This window comes from Crotalus tigris, unplaced genomic scaffold (assembly GCF_016545835.1).
Source record: "Crotalus tigris isolate CLP2741 ecotype Arizona unplaced genomic scaffold, ASM1654583v1 scf7180000017767.837487, whole genome shotgun sequence".
Classification (NCBI taxonomy): domain Eukaryota; kingdom Metazoa; phylum Chordata; class Lepidosauria; order Squamata; family Viperidae; genus Crotalus; species Crotalus tigris.
In genome coordinates, this window is record NW_024096621.1 from 142,573 (window position 1) to 161,929 (window position 19,357).

Sequence of the window (19,357 nt, forward strand, 5' to 3'; positions counted from 1 at the left end):
AGTGTATGGAAAATTAAAAATCTCTCAGGCACTGAACCGCTTGAGGAAAGAGTTTTAGTAGAAGGTTCTAATCAATGTCTTTAGGATCAGTGGCATTGTTAACTCCCTCACCAGCGCTTTTGATTTTAGGAAAAGGATCTGTTCTTAGTAAAGAGACAGGAGATAAAGCTGGAGCTGAACTGGCATCAAATGTTCAAAAGAAGGGATCAGTTCTGGCATTTCTGCTTCCTGCCACTGCCTTTGGAGCGCCTGCTTTGCATGGAGATTTATGAGAGCATCTGGATTCAACTGAGCTAGGACAATAAGAACATGCAAATCAGTGTTGCTCAGCAAACAGCAGCATAACTTAAATTTCTTGATAAATTATGAGTTGATCTTCCTAAGCAGCCTTCTGGAAAGCCAAACAATTTGGCCAACACAGATATCTGTTTTCTGCCAGTGAGGTGTCCTTGGCAACATTTACCATAGCATGAGTAAGACATTTCTGTCATTCAGACAATGAACTGGTGTGATAACTTATCTCTCAAGGTCATAATGTATAGATCTGCCTTCTGCAATACCCAGCAGCAGAGATGGCACCATCTCCACCTACATAAAGCAAATTGAGATGCTCTCCATTTAATCAACCATTTTTTAACAGTGGGCCAATATGGGTTTTATATCCCATCAGGCAGGAAAAAGTGCAAAGGAGACAAGCAACAATATCTGAAAAAGATCCTCTATATCTCAATCCTTCATTTCCTCCTTCTTAACACTCAGGAAACCTAAGGAAAGTTTCACATTCATTAATGGATGAAACCACTGACTGAAGGTAAAAAGCTTATTTAGCTGGCTAATCTGAGCCAATGCTTTCAACTTGCTTCCAATCTGCTTCTATGAGATGCTCCTTACTTTGCAGCAGTCTTGTTTGGATAATGCTGACTCAGTCTTTCATAAATGTAATATTTAAAGCCAGATGGGCATCTTGTCTCACAGGGAACATTCTCAATCAGATTACCTGTTAATTTACTTGCCAAGTCACTGCCATTTTATTTTCTAAATAAAAAATCTATATATCAGCCAAATCAATGGAGACTTAAAGCATTGCGGTCTGCATAAAGTCAAGCTTTTAATTGAATTTGGGGAAGCCAATTAGATGATCAGGCCGTCATCTCTTTTAATTATGCCTGATTTTCATGAAAGGCACTGTAACTACAGCTACTTCCAAGTTCAGCTGGAGATAGTCTGCTGAACACCTTGAACAATCTCCCTCACTGCTTGTGCCTTGAAATGCACTAGATATGAATCTGAATTATATGCATGCTGGTGTTGCTGACAGATTTTTTCTCTCCTTCTCATAGGGTAGAAATGTTTTTATTTTGGCCAACGGAAGGTCATTAATTCTTTTAACAAACTCTCACTCTCCCCAACTGTCTTCAGACTTCGGAGGCATGCTTTGTTTGATGAAGTTTCATATAAAACACTTAAAAGCAATCAGCCCCCTCCCTCTATAAATAGACAAAGCAGGAAATGGCCATATTACCCCACTTTGTATTTTTCTAAGTACTTGCCTGACACCTTTACTAAGTGGATGAGGTTTTTGCATGTGCACTGCACACGCATAGACGTTTGTCCCAACTTTTGCAGTTCCAGGAACTGATTTGATATTCATGTGCCATCAAGTTAAGGGAACTGGGTATGTCTAGCCTAAGGAAGAGAAGAAGAAGTGACTTGACAGCTGTCTTCTGGGACTTGGAGGGTCTCACAGAAAAGGAGGGGTCAACTTATTCTCCAAAGCACCTGAAGGTAGGATAAGAAGAAATGAGTGGAAGCTCATCAAAGAGAGATCCAACCTAGAAGTTTCCTGACAGTGAGAACAATTAACCAATGGAACAGCTTTCCTCCTGGAATTGTGAGTACTCCATCTCTGAAGTTTTTCAAGAAAAGATTGGGCAACCATTTATCTTGGGCAGGAGGTTGGACTAGAAGGTCCAATCTGAGGTCCTTTCCAGCCCTATGATTCTCCTCTCCTCTCTTCTACCCAACCCTATCCTACCCTACCCTACCCTACTCTATTCTTGTTTATTCCCAGTGATACTTGGATTTCTTTCTCTGATGACTTGTCCCTAACCTGGTTGTTCAGTTCTTCCAATGATACATTCATTGCCACCATAACTGCTGCTGGTCATCCTTGTCTGTTTTCTTCCAAATTTCAGAGCCTTTTTCAGAGAAGGTCTTCACATCATGTGTCCTAATCCTGGAATTATTGCCAAATTTATTTTGCATTGCTACTATTTTGCAAAGTGCCTCATTAAGATGAAGTGTGGCCACCATGCACACCACAAGAAAGAAAAGTTTTCAGCTTTCTGTTCAAACCTGAAGAGATTCTTCTATACTCTGTTCTTTCTCAAAGTAATGAAAACTGCCTGAGTGATAGGAACTGAGATGAGATGCAAACTGCCTGCGAGATATTAAGACTGACTAGTGTGATCATAATTTGGAAAAGGCGACATTAGCTAAATTAAGGAGGAAGAAACAAGTGGACAAAATCTACACAGCATAGAAAAACCTGGCCTGACCATGCTATGGCATTCACCAACTGATCCTAAACATTAGTTTTGCAATGTTTCTAGATCAATATTAGGAATGTGAGCCAAGAAATTTGATTCCAATTCAGCTGGATATGCTAGATGATTTTAAACAAGCCATCAAGTTCTTGATCTTATCTGCTCACATCCCGCTTTGTGCATTGCACAGCATCTACCTTCTCAGGTTAGTATAAAGATTTGTGAAATAATGTATTGAAGACATCTTGAAGTAGGGATCTGCAGAAATTTAAATTACCAGTGGGAGAAGTTCTTAAGATCCAGTGTGGCTGGAACTATCAATGACATCTTATAGAAGCTACCTCTTTTCTTGACCCCGTATGGTCACTACGTAGTGCAAGGAGAATATATATTTGAAGTCAGGAGCTGTTATTTCTAAAAACCTCAAGGCGATCATGCAAGACCAGAAAAAGGCATAGTTTCTTTAAGATGCCAGTGAGAAGAATAGAGAACATGCCCATGCCAGATCTGAAGCATCTTTCCTGCCTTAGATCCAAATACTTGCATACTTTTACTCTGAAACCTTTCAAGTGCTTTATAAAATGCCAGTAATAACAGTACATATTGTGATTGCTGTTACCTGTCTTGTTGTTATGATTACTGTTGAGTCCTTGGTGAAAAGCAGACGCGAGAAGCAGTTGTAGTTCTCAGGTTTTCTTTTATTCTGTGTTCAGCTTACAGGTGAAGGCTTCAGCAACACCCAAAACCTCCCAGCCTCTTATATAGGCAATTCCCGGGGCCAATGTGTTACTTTTCCCGCACCAGCACCCGCGCATGCGCACAGGCGCTGGCGACAGCCTGTCTGGTCCCGGGCAGCTTGCACCTGCCCGGGACTGCCTGCAAACGCCCCGAGCCCATTTGCAAGGCTCGGGACATAACACCCCTTTCCCCCGGGCTAAGACTACTACCAACATACAATTATTTCTTGATGCAGTGTTCTACTCCCCAGTGCTCCTACTGTTTACTGGCTTTTGTTTAGCCAGCAATGTTATGTAATCCTCTAAGTACTTAGGAGATTTCCTTGCTCTCTGTGACCTTCTCAGCTCTGGGTTTCTGACAGGTGTATCCTGACTGAAGGGAGACGTGAACCTGTTCTCCTTATCTTGCCTTGGTGCCTTCCAAGGACTATGCCCCAATGCCTGGCCTGCTTGCTCGCCCACCGGGCTCGTCAGGCCAGAGCTTCTGTCACTTTGTGACCTGGTTGACCTGCGTAGCTGTAGGCCCTCGGGCCCCTTGAAGTGATAGCCACTGCTGGGCATCTCTGTAGAACCTCCTAGGTCTGTCCAAGACCTGTCAGGAGGCTGTCCAATCCCTAAACCCCATTCTGTGTCCGGGGTCGTGTGGGTTTCTGTACCTTCCCAAAACTCAGTTACTCCCTGATTTGGGCTAGAGGTGTTGCGGTCGGGACTTGGTTCCTCGACAACCTCCCTGTATGTTTGACCCCCTGTAGGACTTGGGGTAAGATCAGGCCAACTCTGGGGATTATGTGCCAGCTCTCTTGCGGGGTATGATTTATTGGGATGCTCCCGGGTATCCTCCCTGACTGGAGTACTGTGCTGTGCAGGTGAATAGTGATTGTACCCCCGCGGTGACTCCCTGGCTGGAGTAGGCGTGAATGCCTGGTAGTTGGATAGGCTCTTAGAATTCCTGTTTGGGGCACTCGCGGAATCTTGGAATGGGCCGTTTGTGGCTCCATCATTGGAGGTGGGCAGCAGCTCGTGCCCCTCCCTTTGCTCTAAAGGGTCCCCTCCCCCCCTGGAAAAGACTCAGGAGTCTCATCTGAAAGATCCTGCCTAGGGCGGAGTTGGTCGATGTGCCGACGCAGGACACGACCGTTGTCCAGGGCTACCTCGTAGGATAGAGGACCTGTGACCCTGGAAATAGAAGCGGGGACCCATGTATGACCAGGCCCGTAATTGCGAGTCCAAACCGGGGCACCCACAAGTAGTTGTCTAGGTGCCCTAGAATGTGAGGTAGATGAAGGCAGTCTGTCCGGATGCAACCGGTCAAGCTTCGTAGTAAGTTTGCGCCCCCCAGCGAAGTTCAGCTGGGCTTCTCCCTGTAGAAGTAGACGGTGTGGTGCGGTAAGAAAGGAGAAAGTCAGCCAACCTGTGATGCCAGTCCCCATAGGTGAGTCTTTTCAAGGCGTCCTTTGTGATGCGGACCATGCGTTCAGCCATACCGTTGTTGGACGGGTGGAAGGGTGCAGACGTGGCATGACAAATCATGTTAGCCTGTAAGAAAGCTTGGAATTCGGAGGAAGTAAATTGAGGGCCGTTGTCAGACACGATGACATCTGGGAGCCCGTGTGCAGCAAAAATCCCCCTCAGTACCTGAATAGTCTTTGCAGTGGTGGTGGATGAGACAGTTACAACCTCAAGCCATTTTGAATGACTGTCAACGAGGACCAAGAAGAACTGGCCCTGAAAGGGCCCAGCGTAGTCAATGTGCACCCTAGACCATGGGGACTGTGTATCCTCCCATCTATGCACAGGAGCTTGGGGCATCTCTGGGCGAAAGCGCTGGCACAGGTGGCATGCATGCACCTTAGCCTCAATGTCCTTATCTAAACCAGGCCACCACAAGTGGCTGCGCGCAAGGGCCTTCATGCGAACAATGCCAGGATAACCCTCGTGGAGGGACTCTAAGATCCTAGTCCTCTTTGAGGTGGGAATGACAACTCTGTTTCCCCAAAGCAGACAACCCTGAGAAGTGGACAACTCGTTCCTTTTGGACCAGAAACTCTGAAACTCAGGACTAGGGCAGTGCTCATGCCATCCAGACAAAACCCAAGAAAGGACACGTGAAAGTGTGTGATCTGTGCCTGTTTCAGCGGCGACATCCCTGGCATTCAGAGGGGACTTGGGCAAGGCTTGGATGGATAGAATGTTGACAGCTGGCGCAGGGTCAGCTTCTACTACTGGCAGGGGCAATCTACTGAGGCCATCAGCATGGCCCCTTTCTTTCCCAGGCTTGTGGAGTAAGGAAAAATCATATGCAGACAGAAAAATAGACCACCTAAGCATTCTAGGGGAAATGATTTGGGGAGTTTGTTTACGTGTGGTAAACAGTCCCAGCAGAGGCTTATGGTCAATGAAGACCGTGAAATGCCTGCCATACAAAAAATCATGGAATTTTTTAATTCCAGCAACAACAGCCAGAGCCTCCCTGTCTATCTGAGCGTAGTTGCGCTCAGCAGAAGACAGTGTTCTGGAGTAATATGCAACAGGAACCTGAGTTCCATCAGACCTGAGGTGGCTCAGGACGGCTCCTACCCTGTAAGGGGAAGCATCACAAGCGATGCACACAGGAAGGGACTCATTGAAGTGTGCAAGTACACTGTTAGAAGTGAGTAAGGCCTTGACCTCATTGAAACTAGCCTCATATGTTTGTGACCATTGCCACACTGCTTGTTTGTCTAATAGCCTGTGAAGAGGCTCAGCTACATTAGCTTTATGTGGAAGAAAGGAATTGTAGAAATTCAGGAGGCCCAGAAAGGCCTGAAGTTCGGCCTTAGACTTTGGCCTAGGTGCTTCTAAAATGGCAGTTAGTTTGGATTCAGCAGGGTGAATCCCCGCAGCATCAATTTTGAATCCCAGAAATTCAGTAGAAGGCACCCCAATTTTGCATTTGTCTTTTTTGAGCTTGAGGCCTGTTTTCCTGAATCTTAACAGAACAGCCCTGAGCCTTTCAGCTAGAATGTGTGTGGAGTCTCCTGCAATTAAGACATCATCAAAGTAGGGGCAAACCCCCGGTATGCCCCGTAGTGTGTTTTCCATTACGCTTTGGAAAATCCCAGGAGCGACATTCACTCCAAACTGTAGCCATTTTACCTTAAAGGCTCCCCTGTGGGTCACAATAGTCTGAGCTATAGCAGCAGCATCATCAACAGGCAGCTGTTGATACGCTTGAGCTAGGTCAAGCTTTGCAAAAACGCGCCCCCCCCTTGAGGGAGGCCAGAATATGACTGACCACAGGAACAGGATAGGCATGTTGCTGCAATGCCTTATTAAGAGTGCATTTGTAGTCAGCACAAATGCGAATGTCCCCATTTGCCTTTAGAGGCGTGACAATGGGGGTCTCCCAAGGGCTGGAATCAACAGATTCTAGGATTCCTGTTGGATCAGTTTGTCTAACTCAGTGTCAATTTTACTCTTTAAAGCAAAAGGGACCCTTCTTGCTTTAATTCTAATGGGCGTGACAGTGGGGTCTAGTTTTAAGGACACAGGAGGTCCCTTGAATGTGCCCAGCTGGGGGCTGAAGACATCTGCAAATTCTTTGCAGACTTCCTGTAGGTCGAGATTTTGTAAGCTGTTGAGCCCCGTGACGTGTATCCCCAAGGCTTCAAACCAATCGAGTCCTATGAGACTCGTTCGTTCACCCCCTACTACTAATATGTCTAGTGGACCTTCAAAATTCTTATACTGTACATTAAGGGTGGCCTCCCCCTTAACACACACTCTCGAATTTTGAAAGTCTGTTAACACAATGTCAGAAGGCCTTAATTTAGCCTGAGTTCCACTGCCGGAAGAAATCTTCCTAAATGTATGTAAGGATATGATTGAAAGGGCAGACCCCGTGTCTAGTTCCATAGTTAATGGAACCCTTTGTAGCTTCACCTTGAGTGACAGCTTTTTCTTGATGGGCTTGTGTGTGCCTGTCCTGAAGATGCTTCTTCGCGAAGCACAAAAACCTACCCTATTCTGGCTGGGGACCCTGGTACCTTTCAGGCGCAGTTCTTCCTGAAAGGTTGTACCTTTCGTCGGCCCAGACACACAGCTGCAACATGTCCTTGTTTCCCGCACGCCCGGCAGATAGCGGAGCGGAACTTGCAGTCGGTTCTCCTGTGGCGACCTCCACAGCCGATGGACTTGAGGGGAACTGCAGAGCTTCCTTTCTGATTCCCTTCCTTCGTGGGGTGGAGACGGTCGATTTCCTCGTCCGGATCTTCCTCGGAGTTCCCTTGGACGTCCTCTTGGTGCACGGATGCAACATCTGGACTGTTCCTGATTGGCCGCATGTTTTTGATGGCGCCGCCTGCTGCTTCTTCTGCGGTGACCTCTCTTAAGGCATCTTGGAAGGACAAGTCTTCTTTGGCGAAAAGCCTCTGTTGTAGATCTCGTTGCCTTAAGCCGCACACGAATCGGTCCCTCAGTCGTTCTTCGAGGTCCTTGAACTCGCAGTGCTTGGCGGCCTTCCTCAATGCGGCGATGTATTCTTTGGCCGACTCTCTGGATCGTTGATCCCTGTGCTCGAAGGTGTGGCGCCATGCGATGACGGACATCTTGGGCTGGAAGTGCTCTTTCAATAGCTTCTTTAGATCTGCGTAGCTGACAGACTCTAATGGGACAGGTGTTGCAAGGTTCTCTGCGATTTCGAAGGCGTCTTGACCGCAGACACAAAGCAGGGTGGCAGCCTTCAAGCTATCTTCCCTCACTTGGTTTACCTTGAGGTAATTTTCCACCCTGGCTACGTAGGACTCCCACCGCTCTGGATGTGAGACGTCGAATTCCGAAAGCCTTCCAACTTTTGCCATTTTCAGGAGACGGGTCTATCAGCCAGCCTACCCCCGAATGCGCACTGGATTGGCGGGTAGCTGCCGAGTCAACGCTGTTCCGCCGCTCAGGACTCACTTGGGTAAGCTTACACCTCTTCCTTTCCAGGCGATGTAAGGCATCCCACCTTCGTCGCCAGTGTTGAGTCCTTGGCGAAAAGCAGACACGAGAAGCAGTTGTAGTTCTCAGGTTTTCTTTTATTCTGTGTTCAGCTTACAGGTGAAGGCTTCAGCAACGCCCAAAGCTCCCAGCCTCTTATATAGGCAATTCCCGGGTCAATGTGTTACTTTTCCCGCGCCAGCACCCGCGCATGCGCACAGGCGCTGGCGACAGCCTGTCTGGTCCCGGGCAGCTTGCACCTGCCCGGGACTGCCTGCAAACGCCCCGAGCCCATTTGCAAGGCTCGGGACATAACAATTACCATTTCACAAAAGTATACTAAATACATTTAGCACAATCTAGCACAATGAATAGGGTTTTGTGGGATTTCAAAAAGGTTATTTCTCAAAATAATCTTGTGGATCAGAAACTTATTCTACTGAAGATCAGAATTCTGTGATCAGAAACTTATTCTTGTACTGATTAAGCAGATGCTTTATCACTGATCTATGGCCCTTTCCCAAACCACCAGAACCCTATATTTATATTAAAATATGCTTTTTCTCATCACTTTCCAATAAATTCTGTATACATTATATATGGTCTTATAATCCCATAATGTTTCCCCCATTCTGCTACCTCATTTCATTGGGAGAAGATCTGGTTTCTGAGAAATTAACAACATAACCCACCCTGTTAACTCAGACATAAACTCTGTTTAGACTTGACAGCTGGATAATCTGTATAAAATTGCAGGCTAAATCCTAATTCTTGACATAGCATGAAGATCTTTCACTGCCGGAGCACAGAAATCTGTCCGCATGTGGAAATCCATGGAGGAAAAAAAATCCCTCCTGGCATGAAAACTGGAGTTGTGCATTCCATTACTCTGGAGAACAGCTCATGTCCTAATCGATATGGGTGTGTAATAAAAGAGAGAAATTGCTCTGGGTTCGCTTTTACTAAGAGTTGCAGTTGTAATGGAACTTTCAGAGGGATGGTTCAGAGATAATCCTTGAAGCACAAGAAACTTGCGGCTGAAAAAGGAAATATGAAACTGATGGAAAGACTATCTTGGAAAAAATGGAATGAAGAAAGTATATAATTTAGGGAGTCTCCCAATGTAAAAAAGGGAGAAAAGAGCTATGGAAGAAAGGAAAGAAGAGGACACAAGAAAAAAAATGGCTTCCTTGCATGGACTTTAATGATCTGCTACTGGAATGCATATATTTATCTTGCCTCATTTTGCTAGGACCTGCTCTTCCTTTTTATGACTCTAATTCAGTGTCTGGGTTTCCACATGTCTTCTTAGAGGTACAGCCCATTGCCTTTATGGGAGCATTTTACTGAGTATCCACAGACTTCACACAATTAACTTGGAAGGGCTTGAAGTACTACAAAGAAACATATGCCCTGATCATCAACTCAAAGCAGCTTTTTTTGCTTGTTTGTTTTTTGTTTCTCAATATCTTGGGGAGGGAGAAAGAAGGGGCAACTGTCAGAGTGCAAATCCTTGCCAACAGAAAGAATTTTTGTTTTACTCTTTCTGACTTGGGGTATACTACTTTGCTTTAAAAGGTATAGGATGTGTGAGCAGAAAAATGTTAGGTAAAAATGGAAGAGAGACAAATAAATCATTATTCTTCCTTGTAATTCCAAGAGGATTTTAATGGGAAAAAAAAGAATGATAAAATATAATACAGGGCTAGAACATTCTAATGCAAGCATGGTAAAAATGCTTTCAAAATGTTTTGTTGCTCAGTCACTAAGTTGTGTCCTACTCTTCACTACCCCATGGACCATAGCATGCCAGTCCCTCCCCATCCTCCACTTTCCCCTGAGTCTACTCATAGTTATGCTTATTGTGTTGATGACACTATCCAACCATCTCATCCTCATCCTCCATCTTCCCATTCTCCTTTTGCCTTCAATCTTTCCCAGCATCAGGATCTTTTCCAATGAGTCCTCTCTTCTCATTTGATGGCCAAAGTATTTGAGCTTCAGCTGCAGCTTCAAAAGTTGTCCCCTTGAAATCACTACAGTTTACTTTTGAGTAGTAACATTACATTACATCTCTCTTTCCAGTGAGCATTTCATCACATTTTACCTATGCTATATCTAGGATGCTTCTCTGTAATGTAATAGACCAGCCCCTCTTTTATACAAGCTGTCAGTTCTCAAGTCTACCTTGAGAAGCAAGAAGCAAGTAGCTTAAATTACTAGGAAATACAAACCCAAGTCACAAAGGCCACCAGATCCTACCTCTTGCTCAGCACAGGAATGCAAATTAAGATATTCTAAAAAAAATCACTCTACCCTGCAATATTGTTTTCACAGTTTTCAACAGAAGGCCTCAGTCTTTAATTAGAAGAAGATTGCCTCTGAGCATATATATTTTAGGTGTTTACACATGACCTCCTCATATCATTAAGGGTGCAGCCTCAGCTCATTTTTCATGCACACCTAAGCTCAAGCACCTCTATTTAGAATCTGTGCTATCTTTCATTCCTTTATTACTCTAATATCCACTGAGAAAAACAAATGCTTATGCTTTTTTTCATTGTTTTTTAAGTGAATCTAATAAATAAATGTGTATTTCTCCCCCTTCATTATTTGTTTTCATTCTGTGCAGAGTTTTATTGCAACAAGTACAGAACCAATTTTAATAATGAACTGAACACAGGGAGATCTTTGGTTTTCTGTTCTTAACTACTATACTACCACTTCTGGTTCTTTGGTGTTGTTATTCCCAACCACCTGTTTCTCTCCCTCTTTGATCGATGTAGAAATCCTGATTAACCTTCTCTACCAGAAGCACACTACAATATGAGACATAATATAGCCATTCCAATCTCATTTCCTTCACTGAAAAATGAAAGTGATGCTTTTGGGAATAATTCACTTGAGGGAAAGTTCTCCTGCCACTGAAATAGGCTGAAGTAACACAACCTATAAAGACGTTTTAAAAAGTTGCTGACATGCAAATAAAGTTCTATTTCAATATGGGGAACAGTCATTTGTACATGAGTATCATACTCAAATTATTTCTTTACCAAACATACTCTAAAGGGAAAAAAAGAGACAATAATTATAAAACGTAACAGGAGAGAAAAATGGAATGAAAAATTGAGTCTGGGTTATAAAAATAAGTAAGTTTGCTACTTGCAGAAGGCTTATTACATTAATTAAATATTATTACGGGGAATAAGCTGGAGAGGGCGTTCAGTCTGAATCTTTTATATTGCTGGAGGCTGCAATTATTCTGTGATATTAATCTTCTAAAGCATTTTAAATGTTAAAGAGGAAAACACTGGAAATAGGAAATAGTTTCTCCAACTGCACCTCTACAGAGACCCTAACTTTGGGACAACCTAAAACACACATTAGAGGCCCAGACAGCAGTCTCAATTTGTTTCTAAACATGACAGTTCAACAAAAAATGTGGCCATGGAAACTTTAAATAGAACTTAGGGTCAAAGCCAACACGTATCAGCTTAGCAAAATCATGGCTACTCTGAAATGGAAACAAAACCTACCCCCTTTCCTGCCTTACTACCACTATCACCCTCTTTGCTACTTTAATTACTTTTCCCGGGTCTGGCTTCCATTCCGAAAATAGAGGAAAGAAGAATTCCATTCCCACTTCAAAGCCAAACCTGAGCTTGTCTGGCTCAGCTCTTTAGGAAGAGTGTAAATTTCTGTGCAAAATGTTGATAAAAAATCTTGGGCAAGAATAAGATTGTTCTAGTGGTTAAGGCATCAGGCTAGAAAGGGGGATCCCATGAGTTCAAGTTCTATCCTAGCCATGAGAGCCAGTTGAAAGACTTTGGGCCAGTCACTGTCTCTCACCTCACCGAGTTGTTGTTGTGGGGAAAATAGAAGGAAGAAGATGTGTTGTATATGTTCGCTGCCTTCAGTTATTTATAAAAATAATAGAGACAGGAAACAAACAAACAAACAAACAAATAAAACTGGAACGAAATGTGGCAGTTCAAGTCTACATCAGGGGTGTCAAACTGCCAGCCCATGGGCCGGTTGCATCATAGGGAGGCTGCACCCACCCCAGCTCTGACAATGCAAAAAAAAAAAAAGTCGCTATACATTGAGACACATCATGTGACGTGGTGAGTTTGATACCTGTGGTCTATATTGATTGAATGCATGGCCTTAACATGCTGTAGAATCTGCTGCAAGGCACTGGGACCCTATAGCAGGTGCTGAGATTATTTACAGCAGGGGTCCCCAACCCCTAGTCCATGAATTGGCACCAGGCTGCGGTATGCCAGCAACTGGGCCGCGCAAACAAGTGAAGCTCCATCAGCAGGATGCAGGCAGTACATGAAACCATGTCCCTTCCGGGCTGCAGAAAAATCTTTCTCCATAGAACCGGTCCCTGGTGCCCAAAAGGTTGGGGGCCTCTGATTTACAGAATACAAAATATAAAATTGTTTGGAAGCTAACATTACAAACAAAGGCTGATGCTTAACCACCTAAAAGACAAATTAATGAGCGACACTCGATTTGTATTGGGCCACTTTTTCATCTTTTCTGTTCTGCTCAGCAGGAAACACTATCCTTCAATTCTAGAGCCTTATAAATCAGTAAATCTAGTTGCTACCACCAACATATAGCTTACCAGGGAGAATGAGTGGTTACAAAACACTTCTCTATTAGTCCAGACCCACTAATGGGGAAGGGGGGATGGAAATCAATTGGATTTATTGAATATGCATGATCCTTGGGTACAGATGTAGTGACCAGGACTAATGCCTTAGCAATAAAATCAAATTGTGTGAAAGATTTCCCTCAAACAGCAGGACCACTTCTAGTAAATCCTCAGATTTGTGGTATATGAAATTTTAAAGCCTGTTCATGGAAATTAGGCAAACATTTCTTTGAAGCTAACAAATGTCTCCTCTTCTTTCTATGTCCAATGGGGAGAAGGAAAAGATAAATCCTGGAGACTGTTGAACGAGATGAAGAATGAACAAACAGACTTTCAACTACCGGACAAACTTAGATCCTCCACACTGCACAAGACTCATATTGGAAAGGCTTTATTGTGTTCACACAGTCTTTAAAAGACACAACACAAGTCTCCAATGCAAATATCAGGGGCTTTCAGAGGCCCAGGCAAGTTGTATCGTCAAGGGAAAATTGACAATGCGCATAGCAGAACAGCAAACGATCTCCTTAGTTCCACACTGAAGGAGGATTCACATGCAAGGGAATGCACAGAAAGCAGAAGCCAAAACAAGCATCCACACTATTCAAAGTGAGACTTTGATGTTCAAACCAATACCAACTCACCCAGATAAAAACAAGCACACTCTTCCATTTTCTCAGCACATAAGAAGCCTGCAGATAAACTGAATGCACAGGGCCCATGGACAGTTAACACATGATTTCAATTTCCTCTCTGATGTGCAAGTTTCCCTCCTGCAACAAGTGCTTGACTTGAATCATCGTTTCACAACGTTCACAAATGAGAGATGGTACGTTACAGTTATAAGGGCTAAGGAGACACAAATTCAGATTCCTGTTCTGAAGCTCATTCCATAACTTTGGGCCAGTTGTTATCCCATAGCCTGGCCTAGCTTATAAGGCAGTGGTGAAGACATAATAATAGGTGGTATGTATATGTAATGAAAACATATATTAAGAGAATCATACCACATATTGATTTACACCATATACCTATGAATTCATATCTGTTTAAAAGCAGACAGGATTTTTTTTTTACATATCTCTTAGATTGATTTTATTGAAGCAACATAAAAATACTTGGAATTGATAAATAATTTTACAGCATTATGCCAAAAGGCAATTTCACAGACTTTGTAATTATTCTATAGTTCTTCAGAGACAATTTAAATACTTATTTTTCTAAGTTCACAGTTCATGGATATTTTTTCTTTTAAAATGATATCAATTGACTTACCTGGATAGACACCGATGCCTGGCTCTAAATGGCTAGTCCAGGTATTTCTAGAATGAAAAGCCCATGTAAATCCTGTAGACATGTCATGTGTCCAACCACAAAAATCTTCGGGAAGATCAAAGTTGCAATTAAATCCTGTTGGGACCTGGAAATCTTGTAAGAAAACAGTACAATATAAAAATAAGATCAAAGGAAAGCGTGTTGCTATTTAATAGCTAACATAGTTGGCAAATCATAAATGGTTATAGAAATATAAAGTCTTTGCAATATGTGCAAGCATACAAATAGACCAGTGGTTCTCAACCTGTGGGTTGGGACCCCATTTGGGGTCGAACGACCATTTCACGGGGGTCGCCAAACAACGCAGTCCGCCATTTTTTCCCCCTTTTCCTTAGCTGTGCTACTCCCTTTTATTCTATTGGCTTTTGAAAGCCAATAGAATAGACTCTCTTGAATAGAGTCTAATTCTATTGGCTTTCAAAAGCCAATAGGAATTGTCCAGGCTGTCTCTGCCCTGCCGAGCCCGTCAAAAGTCCCATTCTGCAAACGGTGCTGCACCAGTTGAGTAGTCCTCGACTTACGACCGGTTGAGTAGTCCTCGACTTACGACCGGTTGGGGGTCGCGGCATTAAAAAGGTTGATAACCACTGAAATAGACTAAGGGTTCAGATAAATCTGAAATAAAATTTTGGAATTAATTATAAAGAATCATTCCTATGTAAAAATGTTCTTATTTTGAATTTATTTTCAGAAAATATAATAAGGCAAAACTTTAAAAATTGGACACTGGAGGAAACTAAAAATTGCAACTAAATGAGAAAAATACTTTAATTTGACTTACAATTACAGATTAAGCAAAGCATTTTAACATTGGAGATGTTTAAGGATATTTTTGAACAATGGACCCAGAAGTTAATTTTAGTAGTGTCTGTTTCTATAGAAAGATTGTATCTAATGGAATGTAATGGACTCCTGGGGAGCAACGCTCCACTGACAGCCAGATACCCTCATACCAGGATGGCTGGCGGGCAGGGAGGATCACCTAAAAATTGATGGGAAATGGAGGCAGGAGACAAAGAGGGGTTAAAACGGTGAGTGCGAGGTAGGAAGGGAGAGAATAAAGGGTGACTGAAGATGAGAAGGGGAGAAGATGAAGGAGGAGGAAGGAGAATAAAGGGGAACAGGATGATAGCAGAGTGGGAGGAAAAGAGGAGCTGAAAGCAGTGGAAGAATAGCCACTGAGCCAAGTATGTTTCTGTGTGCGTGTGTGTGTGTGAAAGAGAGAGAGAGAGAGAGAGAATGGTTTAGGAAAATGTGAGCAAGATTGAGAAAAGGAGAGGGTGAGGCAGAAGAGATCTACCCACTGATCCTGTGGCCACCATCCCCATGTGGCAAGGGTTACCTGGCGAAATAAAGGTGAGCAAGGCGAGGTTAGCGGAGCTGGACAAACAAGTGTGTAACAGAGCCAGGTGTGGAGTTGAAAACAGTGGAGCCAGACAAGACAGCACGCAATGGAGCCAGGCAAGTGGGACAATAGGCGAGTGGAGCCAAAGCCAGACGAGCCAGACGAGCTGGAGGTGCAACGGAGCCAGATGAGCGGGACGGCAGGCAAACCGAGGCAAGTACAGTGGGACCAGATGATTTTGAGGATGATGGAGACGAGCTGAGCAAGTGGGGCTCGTGGGAGACCGACCAGAAGTGAGCAATTGGCCAGGGCAAGAGACAGTGATAGAGACATTGGGGTGCCAGGCAAAGGACACGAGACAAAGGATGGGACTAAGAGTGGGGAAGAGTCAAATTGCCTGGAAAAGGGCACAGAGGGACCCTTTTGGGGGGCAGATCTATAAGTGGGGACTCATCCGGGTTCGCTCTAGCTTTTTCTCAAAGGAGGAGTGATCAAACCCAGAGACATGAACCAAATAAGTAAAATGGACTCCACTACCATTTCTATTAGTTCAGTAGGCTATTTCAGTGTAGTGACTGATATTCCAAGGGATACTTGGACAGAGAAGGATATTCTACAAGAGGTAGGGCTCTATCCCCAGACCAGAGGGTATTTATTGCGGATATGGTGGAGGACTGGACACCTCTCCCTCCTACCATTATTGGAGTGGAAGAGAAGGATCTCAGCTTGATTTGGGGGTAAGAGCTTCCAGTTAAATGAGGACATAAGGGTGCGGGTGTGGGTGCAGCCAGTGAATGAGGGAGTAGGGACAAAGCCAATTCCTTAACTGAGACATCTGCCCCAAAGGAGAAAGCACACATTCCTATCACATCACAGACAGAGCTTATCAAGGCTATGGAAGACCTTGTGACCATGTGCACTAGGCTGGCAGCAATCACTCAGGGACTGAGTATAGGAAACTACGTGTCTTTTCAGTGATGCAACCTGTGCTAGTGGAGGAAAAATAGTACAAAGCCTGGATGGAACAAGCTATGCAGGCAGTAGAGATATAGGATGTTCCAGAGGCGCAAAAGAAGCAGAAGATCATGGTGAGTCTGAAAGGTCCTGCTGCAGAAGCTGTTAGAAATTTAAAGCTTAGCTGGGGTCATGTATGATTCATGAATACCTATGCATACTGCAGGATAAATTCAGATAAACAAAGACAGTTTCTGGTCTGATGCACCAGTTTGAGCACATGTACTAGAAAAAGGATGAAAGACTATCTGGATATATTAAATGCTTGAATCAGTTATTATATCAGATTGTGTTGAGGAAGGGGATGGGGCCAGCTGAGGTAGATTGGACTAGATGCAACAGATTCTGTGAGGTGCCTCACAGAGAGACTCAGTCTGGATGCAGCTAAGAGCTGTGGGTAAGGCACAGCTTACCTTGGAGTATTCTGAACTCATAGGGAGGGTGAGAGCAGAAGAGGCAATGGAGGATGCAAAGGAAGTGTGGCTGATTCACTGCCAGAATTGCTGCAGGAGCTGAGGTGGTGAGCACTGCAGATGCTGATGCCAGACTTACCGCCTTGGAGAATCACATATCCTGACTGATGGAGGCAATGGCCTCACTGACAGCAAAGGCTGCCTTTACAGTGGAGATGCGACAGAGTCAAAGGAGGGGCGGGTATCTTTGCCCCAGCTGAGAAGTTGCTGAGATCAGTGATTTGTTATCATTGCAGGGGTGAAGGACACTATAGACATAACTGAGACCACACAGACCAAGAAGTCAGACACAGTTGGGAAATTACAGAAGGCCCCAGTGAAGGAGCCATACCCATACCCATACAGTGAAGGAGCCATACCCATCTATGCCAGCTTGCTCCAGTCTTAAGAAAGGCAGACAGCAGAATTGGGCATTGCAACCACAAATGAGGCCCTACCTGGCTGCAGAATCAGTGAGAACACTTTGTTCTTTCTACCTATGAGGATCTAGCGAGGGTAAAGCAGTGAGGCATCGCAACAGGTACCAATAACAGCCTTTGCAAGCTCAGAAGAGCATCCAGACACAAACCATCAGACCAGATGCCTTATTCCTCCTCAACAGAGTCCCTGACACAGAAGGGACACATTATCCACAGAAGGGATATCGACCAATTCCAGGAAACTTGAAGCCATCACTTCCTGGCCCAGAATACAAAGCATGGGCGAGCTGCAATCATTCTTAGGATTTTGCTCCTAATGTCAGTGATTCATGGGGGGGGGAGGGTTGCGAAGATAGTCCATCCTCTCAATTACATATTTAGGAATGAGGAAGCTAAAGCTGTGCCTGGCTCTTTGAATAAGCCCCACCAAAGTTAGGGGCCCAGGAAATCCTGGCAGTCAATACAAGGAGAGTGGACCGTGTGAGTAGGCTTTTTGCCAAATGAAGAGGAGCCCCTATTCTGGCTTATGCAGATCTGACCCTATGAGTTACATGTTGATGCTTATAGGATGACCTTGGTGGGATATTGTATCAAGAACATGATGAGACATTTGAGGCTTGTTGCCTATGCCGGCAGGAACCTCACCTCACTCAAGAAAAGCTATTCCACTCATAAAATAAAATCCCTGATGTCAAAATGGGTGGTGGTGGACAAGCTAAGAGACTATATGGGGCAGAGTTTAAGGTCAAGATCAACAATAAATCTCCTTCGCAGGGCATCAGTGGTTGGCTGTTCTCTCTGCATTCCACTTCAGCCTAAAGTACCAGCCAGAAATGGGGATCAGGGATGCAAATGCCCTATTGAGAAGGCCTTATGACCTAGGGCTGCTGACAAAGAATGGATCAATTGACCCCAGAGGGCATACAAACCCTGTTTCAAGGGTTGAACAGCAGGCTAGAGGAGCAGCAGGGCAGAGGTGATTGGGTTCACCAAATTGTACTATAATCCCAAACAGAGGCCTGGCTGTATTAACCAGGAAGGACCTGAGGAGGAATCAGGGGGAAGACCGTCTTTGCAATCTGGCTTCGAGGGCCCTGGAGAGTGGGGGACAGGAGGCCCTGCTAACCAACTGCCCAAAAGAAACCTGACTATTGCATAACGAATGGAAACAATCATCGTTCCATGGTGGGGTGGTTTACTAGCCCACCCAGACAGTTTCAAGGAAAAATGGCTCTTGAGGAAAAATATAGGAAGGTGGTGCTGGTTGTGTTACATAATGACCATGGACACTTGGGACCAGAGAGGACCTTCAAACTAATGAGATAAAGGCAAAAGTTGAGGACTGTTGTCAGCCCTGACTGTATTGTATTGAGCAACAGACCCTACCCGCCCCACTCCAATGGGTCATCTACAGAGCCAAGAACCCATGGAGCTACTCTGCATTGACTTTCTGTACCTAGAACCAGATACCAATGGGCAGGGGAATGTGCTGGTGGTAACCAACCGCCTCATCCACTATGCATAGGCTTGGAGGAGAGGCAAGTGGACCCTCTCCACAGCAGTTGGAACCCGAGAATGAGCTCCTAGCTCCAGGGACCCCTGAACCTGCTAAACCTTTGGAGGAAGGCCCATTCACCCCAGGTGAGCCCAAAGAGCCAAAAGAAGGGTGATACACCCCCCTCAGAGACTGACAGATGACACTAGGCAGGTCATAGCATGGAGGAGGTGAAGTGGTGAGTTCACTGTTGGTGAACTGTTCACCACTCTTTGGAGGACCAAAGACTCTTGGCTGGGGAAATGTGTAGCAGACCCCCAAGTGACAGCACTCCACTAGTGGTCATATATCCTCATACCGGGGGTGGAGGT

The 19,357-nt window shown here is 44.5% G+C and overlaps 1 protein-coding gene across 4 annotated transcripts in view; it reads right to left on the reverse strand.

Annotated features, from left to right (window-relative positions):
• NRP2 (neuropilin 2) overlaps nt 1-19,357 on the reverse strand; it is a 218,001-nt gene that overhangs the window by 63,613 nt on the left and 135,031 nt on the right. For all 4 annotated transcript variants that reach the window (XM_039341563.1, XM_039341562.1, XM_039341564.1 and 1 more), the window contains exon 12: nt 14,181-14,333. In XM_039341563.1, coding sequence (XP_039197497.1) covers nt 14,181-14,333 — 153 coding nt within the window. The remainder of the gene's footprint in view (nt 1-14,180; nt 14,334-19,357) is intronic.